Below are 13,522 nucleotides of genomic sequence, written 5' to 3'. Positions count from 1 at the left end.
CATTGCTGCTAGCCAGTACTCCTCCAGAAAGAGTGTGGACGCCTGGGAGAAGTCAGCCATGGGAAGGGGCTCATCAAGGAGGAGTTCACAGCCTGGTAGGCAGACAGACAAGGACCCCGAATCTGATAGACACACAGATTGATGCTTTGTTGTTGTGCTGGGGGAGTGACCCATACAAAAACAAGATCATGCAGGTCAATCATGGGGCACTTCCTGGAGGAAGTTACACATTTTATGTACAGGTTTTATCTCACTTCTTTAGGGCAAGGACTCTGTGTTCACTCCCTGTGTCCCTTGTACCCTGATAAGCTCTCCCACATCCACTCTCTCCACCGTCAACTGCGAGCAGATAGGTGAACTTGGGGGGTCTTGCCCTCCTTCCCAGAGCCCTAACATTTGTGAGGTGGGACTGGTTTGCTTTTAGCACAGCGGGGCTTGACACTGAGGGAGGGACTGTGAACTTTTCCAGTTCAGTCATTTTCCCTGTGGGTTCCCCCAGCCCTGGGCACCGGGAGAGGTCAGGGAGGAGTCAGTTTTTGGAGAACTCCCAGGCCCCCTGGGAGAACTTCTGTTCCTTGGAGAAGAGGCTGGCACCGGCTTAGGGAGCAATGAGGGAAAATTAACAAGGCTTTGGGTAAAGGGAATGTGTAGTCTGTGGGGTTGGGGGAATCTTAGGTTAAGTTCTCTAAGGTGGTTGGGGTGGGTAAAATGCTCTCAGGAGAAACTAAGGGGGCAAGGGAAGCAGCTGGGCAAAAATGTGGTTCAGCTGACTTAGCCTCAGCCTGTTCCTGGGGATCCGGGGTTGAGGAGGGCCCTGGAGTATGAACAGCACCACAGTCATCCCATCTTGAGGCAAGAAGCCTTGGCATTTGCACCCATGTTTGTCAGTCATTGTATGTGAATGTTGGGGAAGAGGGTGACCTCCTAGGCGTTTCTGGGCCAGGTCGTTCCCACTGGCTAAGGGCACTTCGCTGGGGAAGGTGAGCTCTGTGCACCCAGCAACTACCACTCAGAGCAGATGGGGATGGACCCACCGGCCAGTTGCAGGAAGCTGGGTGGAGCACCAGCAGCCTCCAGGGGCTGCTAAAACAGTGATGCTCACCGAGTGATAACCGGTCTGTATGGGTTACAAAGCCCCTCACCCTCACCATCTCATCGAAGAGCACAGATCTCCTGCAAGGGGGGTGGGATGGGGAAGAGCTGCCCCTTTCCTGGGTTTCTGGCCTCTCTGGTTCTGGCCTGGGGGCTCTGGGAGGATTCTTTCTTGAGCTCGATGGGGTCAGGCCTCTGAAGAATGACCCGGGGAGGTCTGGGCTGACCCCTTTCTCTGACATACCCAGGAGAGTGTCAGACTCCTTCTGGACCTGGTGCCTCTAGTCTGAACCTCCCGCTTTTTGCCAGCTCCAGCCCAGGCCCAGATTGTCCACGCCGGCCAGGCGTGTGTGGTGAAAGAAGACAACATCAGTGAGCGCGTCTACACCATCCGGGAGGGTGACACCCTCGTGCTGCAATGCCTTGTCACCGGGCACCCTCGGCCCCAGGTAAGCCCCCATCCAGCCTGTGCGGCCCCTCCTGCCCTCCCCTCCTTCCTCCCCTCCCCCACTCTGGGATCAGAGCTTGAGAACCCGCAGCAGGCATTGGGGACTAGAGGCGACAGCAGCAAATACACAGAAGACAGGAGATGGGGCTGGAGCAATAGCTGGAAAATGAACTCTGTGGGGAAGGGCTGGAGGCTGCAGCCTTATTCACCTGAAAACATTGATGGCCAAGGGGAAAAACAATATAGTTGTTCGATTCCACTCCATCCCTCGTGTCTGTGAGCAGACACATCCTCAGATGCACCTTCAGCCACCGTTTGAGGCCGTGTGCCAAGCACTGTGCTAGGGGCTTTCTCCAGTGTTTTCTCTTTGGCTCCTCACCACTATGCTGTGAGGAAGGCATTCATGCCCCCATTTTACAGCTGAGGAAATTGAGGTTCAGGGAGGTTGGGTGAACTCCCAAGGTCACACAGCTCTTGTGAAGGTGGAAGCAGAATTTGAATCCAGAACCAGTGTTCTCTGTAGCTTGGCACACTTCCTCCCACGGTGTCCGTCTTTGGATTGGGGGCTCCAGGAATTAGCAGCAACATATAATACCACCTTTACTGCAGGAGGCTTCCAGGAGGCAAGCCCTTCACTCTTGAGATTAAAGGACTCAAAGCAATTAGAAAGCAACAGATGCTGAGAATCTGGAAATGCCAGGTGAATTTTGTCCCAGACCAACTGAATGATTCAGACAGGAGGTGTAGGCAGGTTATCACCGAGAGCTGATGGGAGGAGGCAGGGGCGGGGGGCTGCAGGGATGGGTGGAATTTGCCGGTGAGTTGCTGTGACCTTTAAGAGCAGCAGAAAAGGTTTCAATTGGATCCTAGGAAGGAGAGTGAAATGCGAAATCCCTTTTTCAGGATAATTTTGGCAACAGAGATGGCTTTAGTAGGTTTGCCCTTGAGACAGGCAGATGGACCAGGAAACCCCCAAAGACTCTCTCAGCCTGACACTCTGATCACTGCTTGCTCCTTCTCAGGCTTGTTCAGAAGTGAAAGCAACGCTGCCAGCCTTCAGGCTGGTGTTTGTGTCAGATGTGACTATCAGGGATGGCTCTCCCGACGCCAGGGAGGCAGCTGGGCCATCTTCCCCTGAGGCTGCGCTGGCCATCTGTGTGTGTCCCCTTGTGCATCACGTGGTCGAGTCATCTGTGGTGTGGCTGTGCGCACATACAGTTTTCTGTTTCCATCCTCGGTTTCATTGTTTTTCCTGCTACCTAGGCTCAAACCCCGGTGCTCGTATTTGACTATGTCCCATCTCATTCCCCACACACAGCCAGCCTCTGAGGCCTTTCTTTTTCTGCCCTTGCATGGTTCTCTCTACTCCTCATCACTCCTCCAGGTCACACCTTTAGTCCTGTTCCCTGGCCCACACAGTAGACTCTAACTGGCCTCCCATTCTCCCAAACCTCCTCCTCCAATCCATTCCTGCACCCTGGTCCCAGAATCCTCATTCTCCAGCCTGCTACATCATATCACTCCCCTGCTCAGCATCCTTCGATGGCTCCCTATTACCTACCAGACCCAGCTGAGGCTCCTGGAGGTAGAACTGACGACCTCCCACAATCTTACCCCCACCTGCCTTTTTTGTCTCATCTCCCACCACCATCCTTCTCACACCCTGTGCTCCAGTCAAACTTGCCCAACTACACCTGGTTCATTCCTGCTTTACCCACCGCTACTCACCTCTCCTGAAATGCCTCCTAGTTCCTTTTTCCACCCATTTTATTACAACAGATATTTAATGAGTACCTGCTATGTGCCAAGCACTGTGGTGGGGCCCAAGGATACAGCTACATTTCCTGTTGTCATGGAGCTTCCGGTCACATAGGGGAGCAGTAGCATCTCATGGCCCACTTGTGATCGGGATGAGGGACTGAGTGGGCATGGAATTCTCCACTCCAAATATCAAAAGACAAGGAATCCCTAGGGCCAGAATGAAGAAGGAATCTATAGCGATGGTAGTGAGCAGAAATTGAAGAACCTGGAGCTTGGAGGGACCTGGACTACTTGGACCTCTGGGTAGTAGTATTAAAGCACACATGGAGGGGGTATGAGTTGAGGCCACAGGGCTGTCTATGGTCAGGAGCTGGGACTGGACTCTTATCTAAAGCTGGAAGCTTGACAAGAATGGCACTGCCTATAAATGGGGACCAGAGACCTCTGTCCCACTGCCCAGAGTCACAGCAGGGAGCAGACTATCTGCTTCAGGATGTGGGTGCAAACAGTCACCTATGAGAGAGCAAGACCCTAAACCTGTCTGTGTCTTGCACTATCCAAGTGGTGAGGAAACTGTTAGCTGAGAAACTAACATAAAAACTGGTTGGAACCTGTGAACCCATGTATCTTGGACATAGGCAACCAAACCACGGACAGGCCTAGCAGGGCCTAAGTGGGACTTCTGTGAAAGATAATTCCCACTAATTACAAACCTGTGGAGTAAAATTTTAAAACTCATCTAAAAATACAGTGTCAGGCTCGGCCGGGCGTGGCTCAGCGGTTGAGCTTCAACCTAGGATCCAGGCGATCAGGGTTCAATTCCCGGTCAGGGCACATGCCCGGGTTGCGGGCTCGATCAGTGACTCGTCATTGATGTTTCTGTCTCTCTCTCTCCCTCTCCTTTCCTCTCTCTGAAATCAATAAAGATATACTTAAAAAAATAAATAAATAAAATTAAAAATACAGTGTCAGGAAAATCCATGTCTGAGGAAACAGATAATAGAGCAATTTGAAAGAATATTTAAAATAAATGTTTAAAATGTTTAAAGAGATAATGAAAGACATATAATCTACAAGACAGGAGATTATAACTCCTGATCAGTTAGATTTGAAATAAGAGCACATAGAAATCCTAGAAAACAAAACAAGTTTTTGAAAAATTAGGCTTTTATACCAGAGAGATAACTAAACAGAAAATTAATGAATTAAACTCTAGACCTGAGGAAATCAGCCACAATGCAGACTAGAGAAGACAAAGAGATGGAGATGTGAAAAGGAAGTTGGGAGATAGGAGGATAGGCTGAGAAGCTACAACGTAAATTTAGGTATTCTAGGAGAGACGAGATACCTGAGAGGAAGCAATACTCAGAGAATTAAAAGTTGAGAATTTTGTAGACTTGAAGAAAGGCATGAACCCTCAGAAGGATAAAGCAAACCATGTCCTAGGCAATATGTAAACAAACCCCATCTAGATAATCATGTTAAAACGACAAAAGTCAAATGCAAAAAGAAAAAAATATTTTCATTGCCTTGTTCTTTGTCCAAAGCACCCTCTGGTCTAAGTGTGGATTACCTGGAACTGCCTGTGTCCTTCCCCAAGTTTTCTCTGCTCTAAGTCCAGGAGGGTAGAGTTGAGGTGTCAAGGGGATGAGAATAGCAACATTCTGGCCTGCAACCTATTTCTCCCAGCCTTTTTGTTTTTATGACCTATGGCCTGACCTAGTCACCAGGATCAGGGCCCTTGCCCTGTCTCTGTAACAAGCAATCCTCAGCTTTAAGACACAAGATTCCCTACTTCATCCTGTGGTCCTTAGGATTTAGTAATCAGGAACGGATGAGTTTTTCTTAAACCTCTGGTACTTTGAATAGTAGTTCGTTTCCTGTGTGATCCTTGATAGCGTTGAGTAATTTAAGGCAATGTTAATAATAATAGCCATTTGTTGGATGACTCATACTTTGTTTCTAAACGTCACAGTGACCCTGCAAAGTGGAAGAAATATAATCTAGATAATGGAAGAAATATAATCTAGTGAGTTTATGCTACGTACTAGTTATAGTTATCTATTGCTGCATAACAAATGCTCCAAAATTTAGGGGTTTTAAACAAACACTACTGTCTCATAGCTTCTGTGGGATAGGAATCCCGGAGTGGCCGAGCTGGCTGGTGCTGGCGCAGGGTCTCTCACCAGGCCGTAGTCACTTGAGGACTGACTGGGGCTGGAGGATCCCTTTCCAAGCGGACTTCTGTGGCTGCTGACCGAAGGCTTCCCTTCCTCCCCTGGGGGCCTCTCCACAGGGTTGCTCATGGCAGCTGGCTTTCCCCAGAGCAAATGACCCTAGAAAACAACCAAGGTGGGAATCACAGTCTTTTATAGCCTGATCTTGGAAGTCACATACCATCACTCCTGCCGTATTCTGTTGGTCACACAGACCATCCCTGGTACAGAGAGAGAGGGGACTACAGAAGGGTGGGAATGTGGGGGGGGGGGGGCAGGAATCATTTGGGGCCGTCTTGGAGGCTGGCTGGCTCCCACCTATACCTCTTGCACCGATGAGAAATCTGAAGCCGAGAGAGGAGTAGGATCAGTCTTCCAGGCACTAAGTATACATTAATTTAATCCTTCCAGTAACCCTAGGAGGTGGGGGGCCATATTCTCCATTTTACTGATAGGGAAAGGAAGGCCGGAGAGGTTGGGAAACTTGCCCACAAATACATGCTCGTAACCCCCGCACATACTGCCTTCGTCAAAGCCTCGCCCATCTGACCCCGGACTCCCCAGGCTCTCGGGTGACGCGCCCACCCGGCCTGCGCATTCCCACAAGTCTGTCCCGGCCAGTTTCCTAGGCCTGTAAATGCCCCCATGTGAGCTGGGGAAACGCCCCGGGGCTGCAGGGAAGACACACTGCAGGCTTCAGCCTGGAGCCCCCTCCCCACCCCCCTCCCCTCCCCCTCCCCTCCCCCTCCCCCCTCCCCTCCCCTTCCCCCTCCCCCCTCCCCTCCCCACCCCCCTCCCCCTCCCCCTCCCCTTCCCCTTCCCCCTCCCCTCCCCCTCCCCTCCCCCCTCCCCCTCCCCCTCCCCCTCCCCCTCCCCCTTCCCTTCCCACCCCCCTCCCCCTCCCCCTTCCCACCCCCTCCCCCTCCCCCTTCCCACCCCCTCCCCCTCCCCCTCCCCCTCCCCGGCGGGGTCTGAGTCCGCCCCCCCTCCCAGGTGCGCTGGACCAAGACTGCGGGCAGCGCGTCCGACAAGTTCCAGGAGACGTCCGTGTTCAACGAGACGCTGCGCATCGAGCGCATCGCGCGCACGCAAGGCGGCCGCTACTACTGCAAGGCCGAGAACGGCGTGGGCGTGCCCGCCATCAAGTCCATCCGCGTGGACGTGCAGTGTGAGTCGGCCCCTCCCGCCTCCCGGCCGGGGCGGCCCCGTGGGCGCAGGGCGGGGGGTGGCGGGGCGGGGCGGCGGGGACCGACACCTCCGTGGAGCGCAGCGGGGACCTCCCCTCCTCCGTGCTGGAGAGGGCGTCGCCGCTGCCTCTCCGCTGTCCCTCCCGTGTGCTACCGGCACCGCTCTCCCATTCCCATGTGCAACCCCAGGTGCACCGCGCGGCATCCCTGCAAAGGGGTCCGCAGGGCAGGTTGGATTATACGCATTCCACAGATGAGCAAACTGAGGTACCAAGGGCTCATGACTCGCTCGTGAGCACAGGCCTCTTCGTTATGGTCCAGTGCCCTTCCCATAGTACTTTATGCCTCTGCTTTTGCCCCAGGGCAGCTCCGAAACTTCCTTACCCTACCACATGCGGGAGCAAGCTGCCCTCAGTCCTTGCTGCTGCTTGAATGGGAAGCCCCTAGTCCCTGCCTGCCCTCCATGGATAGTCCCTTAACCCCCAGAGGCTATCTCCCTGCTTGCCACCCGCCTCTGTGCCTATCCAGGCTGACCCAGGTCCCCAGCACCTGTGGGGCCAGGCCCAAAGGCCTCTCTTATACCATCTTAATGTCTACAATGAAACTACCCATTAAATATGCCTCACACTTCCCCAGTGGAGCCTGATAGAGTGGTGAGCAATGGAACCCCAGACCCTCTCTTCTGTCCCCCATCAGCCACCCAGGGACCTGCCAAACCCTGGGGCTGAGGGTCATTTCTCTAGCTACTGGTGTTGGAAGGGGCTGGCAGGCATGCCCTGGACTTCACCAATGCCCACCTCTGCCCACAGCCTTGGTAATGATTTCTATCTCTGTGGGCTGTGGAAGGACAGGATATTGGGATGTTGAAATAGCTATTATAGGATGTTTGAATGTGGAATGTTGGTGCCTTTGGCTCACAATCCTGATTGCACGTTAGAATCTCTAGGAGATCCTTTTAAAAAATACTGATGTCTGAGTCCTATTTTCAGAGACTCTGATGTAATTGATTGAGGGTGGGGCCCTGACATTGGGATTTTTTTTTAAATTGAGGATTAGTTTACATTCAGTAGAATGCACTAATCTTCAGTGCACAGTTTAATGAATTCTTATATGTATAGTTGCATGGGTAAACATCATCCAGTTCAAGAGAATTTCCAGGACCTAGAAAGTTTCCTCATGCCCCCTCCCAGTCAGTAATCTTCTTAGAGACAATCTCTCTTCTGACTCGTGACACTGTTAATGAGCTCTTCCAAGCATCAATATTAAAAAGAAAATCTCCGTGTGATTCCATTTTGCAAACGGGTGAGAACCACCAATCTAGTTCAATTTACCAGGCAGAGGAGGGACTTAGGCAGGTCACACTACAAATTAAGAGCTAGCCTGGGACTTGAACCAGGGTCTCCTGATTTCCAGTCTGCAGCTGCTTCCACCATCCCATGATGGGAGGGTGAAGATAGACAAGCCCCATGCGGGTCCATGGGGAGGGACAGCTGGGAAGTCATTAAGTCCAGTTCCCTGATTATAAAGGTTGGTCAAGCTTATAGGGCTGGGAGAGCATCTGGCTTTTTGGAAGAATCCTTGAGGGTGGCTCAGCTTTCCCTGAGGGCTGCCAGGAGCCCAGGTCCCCCACCTGGGGGTCACCCAGTCCTGACTCCACTGGGACTATGCCCTTGCAGACCTGGACGAGCCAGTGCTGACGGTGCACCAGACAGTGAGCGATGTTCGAGGCAACTTCTACCAGGAGAAGACAGTGTTCCTGCGCTGCACCGTCAACTCCAACCCTCCTGCCCGCTTTATCTGGAAGCGGGGCTCTGACACCCTGTCCCACAGCCAGGACAACGGAGTTGACATCTATGAGCCCCTCTACACCCAGGTCAGGATGGGCAGTAGCTGGCCTGGTCTCATGGCTCACCCTACACTCCTCCTTCTGCACCCAACAAGGGAGGGGGGCACGGGGGCTGAGGCCTTACCATCTGGAGTTTGGGGACTGCCCTGGCTAAAACAGTATGTTCTGACATTAGAAGCATTGTGATTGGGCTTCAGACACCCTGGGGGAGCCGAAATCAGGACAGAAAGCTCAGGGAACAGTGCTGGGGACACCCACAGTTAGACACAGCAGGAGCTGGGCCAGAGAGATGACTCCATTTCCCATAGGCTCCCTACAGTCCCAAGAAATGGTGATGAAGCCATCCTACCAGGGAGGGCTTTTAAAGGTGGCTTTCCTAGGTGGCTGTCCAAGCGTCACATGTGGCCATGGCCTGTGGGGTCAGCTCCATGTTTGTGTGGGATGCAAGACAGAGCAGGATTCCCTCCTTACCCCTCCACTTCCCAAAGTGGAGAAACTGAGGCCTGGTCCTGGCCAGTGTGCACCAGGGCAGCCCCAGACACAGAGAAACCCAGGGTTTGGAGAGTGCAGCATCCACCCAGACTCAGGCCCCCTGGGAATGAAGGATGTGGAGGTTGGGAAAGATAGGAATTAGAATAGGAATTTAGCCTCTGGTGCTGAGTAAATATGTGAAGGACCCCTGGAGACCCAAGCAGACCCCTCACACCAGTGGTCCACTGCTGCCCAGGGGGAGACCAAGGTCCTGAAGCTGAAGAACCTTCGGCCCCAGGATTACGCGAGCTACACCTGCCAGGTGTCTGTACGCAACGTGTGTGGCATCCCGGACAAGGCCATCACTTTCCGGCTCACCAACACCACAGGTACAGGCACTTCCCCCCCCATACCCTTGCCCACCTGAGCTGACTCCCCAGTCAAGAGACAGTGCCTCACCCCACGCAGGACTCCAGGCACATCACCACTAGTGCCATCACCGCTCCCCGCCCTGCTCCCTGCCTTTCCCCCTTTCTTCTCCCCCATCCTTCCCCAGCCCCCAGTGGTTTTCCTGGCTCCCTAGATCCCCACATTCCTCACGATTCCCTAAGACCCCACCTCCTTGTCCTCTCAGCACCACCAGCCCTGAAGCTGTCTGTGAATGAAACTCTGGTGGTGAACCCTGGGGAGAATGTGACGGTGCAGTGTCTGCTGACAGGCGGTGATCCCCTACCCCAGCTGCAGTGGTCCCATGGGCCAGGCCCGCTGCCCCTGGGGGCTCTGGCCCAGGGTGGCATCCTCAGCATCCCTTCAGTGCAGGCCCCGGACTCTGGCTACTACAACTGCACAGCCACCAACAATGTGGGCAACCCCGCCAAGAAGACTGTCAACCTGCTGGTGCGATGTACGTGGTTCCGGAGGAGTGGGAGGGAACTAAGAGGCAGACAGTGTCCCTGTCCTCCAGGAACTACCAGTGAAATGGGAAAGGGGACTGTCTGCTTCCTCTTGGTAGGTGATATATGCTGAGGAGACATGTTCCAGGCACTTTTATTTCCCTGCAATTCAGGGGTCTGCCAGCAGGTGGGAGGATTAAATTTTTGTAAAGTTTTATTTACAATTTACAATCTACATTTCCAAATATAACCTCAGCAATCCAAGAGGTAGGAAGGACTGGCATTGAGTACCTACATTTTTTTAGATTGGGATACTGAGGTTGCGAAAAGCTAACTATGGACTTCCAATCTTCAGGATAAATTTCCTGGCTTCCTTTTTGTGCACTGGTTTCCACATGATTCATTGAGTTAAAGTGAAAATAACACACCTTTCCAGATACCTCATGTGTAAATTGTTATTAGCAAAGCATTTCAGTGAGTCTGAAGATAATTATTAAATGTAAAAACGATACAAAACTTGGAGTACGATCTGAAGAAGTACAAACACTTTCCTTAGTAAACCTCAGCCTCAGTAGTTGAGCATTAGCTGCTTGATAGGCTCTTAATTTTGCTACTCTGTTTCAAGGGGACAACTTTAAATTCTGACTGGGTAGTTTTAGGTTGTTTGTTTGTTTATTATTTATTTTTTAAAGATACAGGCTGTTTACCCGCCCTTCAGCCCTTGAAAGTAAAGTGTAGGTCCTGCCAAATTTGACTCAGAGTCTTCTGAAGGAATCAACACTTTTTTTGTTGATCTTTCACTGACCAGTCTCTCTCAGACTCTCTTCACAAGAAGAAACTAGCTCTCTATGATTTTTTACTTAATCAGAGCAAGCAAGAATGTAGCAAGATTGTGGTTCTCTGATGACTATTTTTTTCTTTCTGATGCTACCTTTCCCATCAACAGATTATTTTCTTCTACCTGTTTTCATTGGGCCTTTAAAACCTGGGTTGATGAGGTCTCAATTTACATCAAATACTTATGGTCACTTCTTAGAGTGACATACAGCCTGCTTTGCCCAACCCCGTCCTAGTTTATAGCTGTTGTACCAGTGTCCTGTCCCATTAGCGTCCAATATTAAGAGTTCTGTCTAACTCTTGGATTACATCAGACAATATTCAGATTTTAAAAGAAGTCAGACTCTTTCCTTTGTAAACTCTGTGCTTTAATGTAATTACATGTAAAATTATTATATTGGGCTTTTATTATGAAAATTACACTAATTTGCTGCAAAGAGTTAAATAACACAAAAGGATAAAATGTGCAGATTAAAATGTCCCCTCAATTCCCCTCAGTCCTGCTGTCTAGAGTCTAGATAGAACCACTGTTACATTCTGGCGCATCCTTCCAAAATTTGTATGTTGATCATTCAAGGTTTAAAACAATAATACAAATAAAGTAGTGTAGTGGTTAAGAGCACAGACTCCAAATTAAACTGTCTGAGCCTTGGTTCCCTCCTTGTAAAATGGGGACACTAAAGTCCCGCCCTCATAGACTGTGGGGTGAGTTAAATGAGTAAACCTGTGTAAAGTGCTTGGAACAGTGCCTCTCACATAGTGTATGTTCAGTCAACAGTGACTCAAATGATTACTAAACCCACTTTTCTACAGCGAGCTTTTTTAAACTCTTAAAAACACATCTGAACAAGCTGAACAATTTCCCTAAACTCTTAAAAACACATCTGAACAAGCCGAACAATTTCCCAGCAAAATGATCGTTTTTTTTCCTGGTGGTGGGAGGGTGCAACTCCTAACCTGCAGGAGGGCCACTTTGAGGGGAGGAGCTGGGTCTGGATAGGAGTAGGACATTGACCCTGGCTTTGGGCCAGCCCCAGCCACCCTTCCCTCCCCATCCACTTGCAGCCATGAAGAACGCCACGTTCCAGATCACTCCAGACGTGATCAAAGAAAGTGAGAACATACAGCTGGGCCAGGACCTGAAGCTGTCATGCCATGTGGATGCAGTGCCCCAGGAGAAGGTGACCTACCAGTGGTTCAAGAATGGCAAGCCAGCACGCATGTCCAAGAGGCTGCTGGTGACCCGAAACGACCCTGAGTTGCCCGCTGTCACGAGCAGCCTAGAGCTCATTGACCTGCACTTCAGCGACTACGGCACCTACCTGTGTGTGGCTTCCTTCCCAGGAGCACCTGTCCCTGACCTGAGCGTCGAGGTCAACATCTCCTCTGAGACAGGTGGGCAGCTGGAGGGGCAGCGGGGAGGAGTGAGGGAGCTGGGGAGGCCCACAGAGGGGAGATGGGGCAGCAGCTTGGGAAAGGGAAACTCTATTTGTTCATGCCACATGCATTTATTAAGTGCCTATTATATGCCAAACACTGTGCTAGGTGCTAGGGTAGAGTGGTGGGCAAGGTAGACTCTGCCCTCATTGAACTAAGTAGGGAGGCAAACATTTTTCAGATAGTCTCACATGTAAATATATCACCGCAAACTGTGATACATGAGCCTGGAAAGAATTTCCTAAGATAAATCTTTGATTTGAGATCTGAGGAAGGGCAGGATTTTAGTAGGCAAAGGAGAGCAAGGGAGGGTGGAAGAGAAAGACAGGCCAAGGAATCAGCATGTGAAAAGGCACTGAGGCAGGGAAGTGTGTGGACCATTTGGAGAGCTGAAGGAAGGAGAGTGTGGCTGGGAGAATGGAGGGAGATGAGAGTGGAGAGGCCAGCAAGGGCCAGATTATGCAGGGGATCATTATTAGCCATAAGGATGGCTAACATTTACTGAGTATTTACTATGTGCTCTGATGATTTTATATTTATCTCATTTGCCTTCATGATTTACCTTATCGGACAGGTAGTTTGTCTTCAACTTTTAGAGATGAAGAAACAGGCTCAGAGAGTTTTAAAAACTTACCTAAGGTAACACAACAGTAAGTGGTGGAGCTGGGGTTTGAATCCAGGCAGTCTGCCTTCGGAGCCTGATTTTGGCCACCCCAAAGGGTTTGCCCTTTGAGAATGACAGGAGTTTGGAGGGGATGACTCTGGAGAGGGTCTCTAGAATCTCATCTCCAGTCCCCAGCACGTTGCACTGAGGAGCTGACTGACTTCAGCTAGGCCTCTTTTACTCTCTGTGATACATTGAGCCAGATGGCCTTGGTGGCCCCTTCCATCCTGACATCTGCACAGTGAGAGGCCAGGTGAAGCTGGGGGCTCAGGAAAGGTTTCTGGAAGGAGACTGACCTTAGCTGGGCTTTACGAATGGACCAGGCCTCCGCAGATTCCATAAATCTATTTCGCCAATCATTGTGCGCCAGGCCCTGGGTGAGGAGCTGTGGACCCAGTGCCACAGCCCTGTCCTCAGAGCCCACTGCCTAGCCTGGGGGAGATACCTGTTGCGGTAAAGCAGGCAAACCTTAGAAAGGTCACAGGAGCTAAAGGCAGGGTTTGCAGAGCATCCTGGGGACACTACAGAAGGAGTCCCAGGCTGCCAAGGAAGGCTTCAGAGGAGCCATGCTCCATGTGAGCATTAGCTGGCGGGGGGAGCCCAGGAGGGAAGGAATGGGGAACCCCCAAGGTGTATGAGACTTGGGTTGTCCAGGGAGTATATTCCTTAC

The 13,522-nt window shown here is 51.3% G+C and overlaps 1 protein-coding gene across 1 annotated transcript in view; it reads left to right on the top strand.

Moving 5' to 3' along the window:
• MDGA1 (MAM domain containing glycosylphosphatidylinositol anchor 1) overlaps positions 1-13,522 on the top strand; it is a 54,579-nt gene that overhangs the window by 23,977 nt on the left and 17,080 nt on the right. The window contains exons 2-7 of the mRNA XM_087817370.1: positions 1,402-1,541; positions 6,511-6,685; positions 8,381-8,577; positions 9,278-9,410; positions 9,656-9,925; positions 11,817-12,146. Coding sequence (XP_087673496.1) covers positions 1,402-1,541; positions 6,511-6,685; positions 8,381-8,577; positions 9,278-9,410; positions 9,656-9,925; positions 11,817-12,146 — 1,245 coding nt within the window. The remainder of the gene's footprint in view (positions 1-1,401; positions 1,542-6,510; positions 6,686-8,380; positions 8,578-9,277; positions 9,411-9,655; positions 9,926-11,816; positions 12,147-13,522) is intronic.

The sequence above is a fragment of the Miniopterus natalensis genome, chromosome 5 (assembly GCF_054644295.1).
Source record: "Miniopterus natalensis isolate mMinNat1 chromosome 5, mMinNat1.hap1, whole genome shotgun sequence".
Lineage (NCBI taxonomy): Eukaryota > Metazoa > Chordata > Mammalia > Chiroptera > Miniopteridae > Miniopterus > Miniopterus natalensis.
Note: the sequence above shows the minus strand (reverse complement) of the source record. Positions and strands in the feature narration are given on the sequence as shown.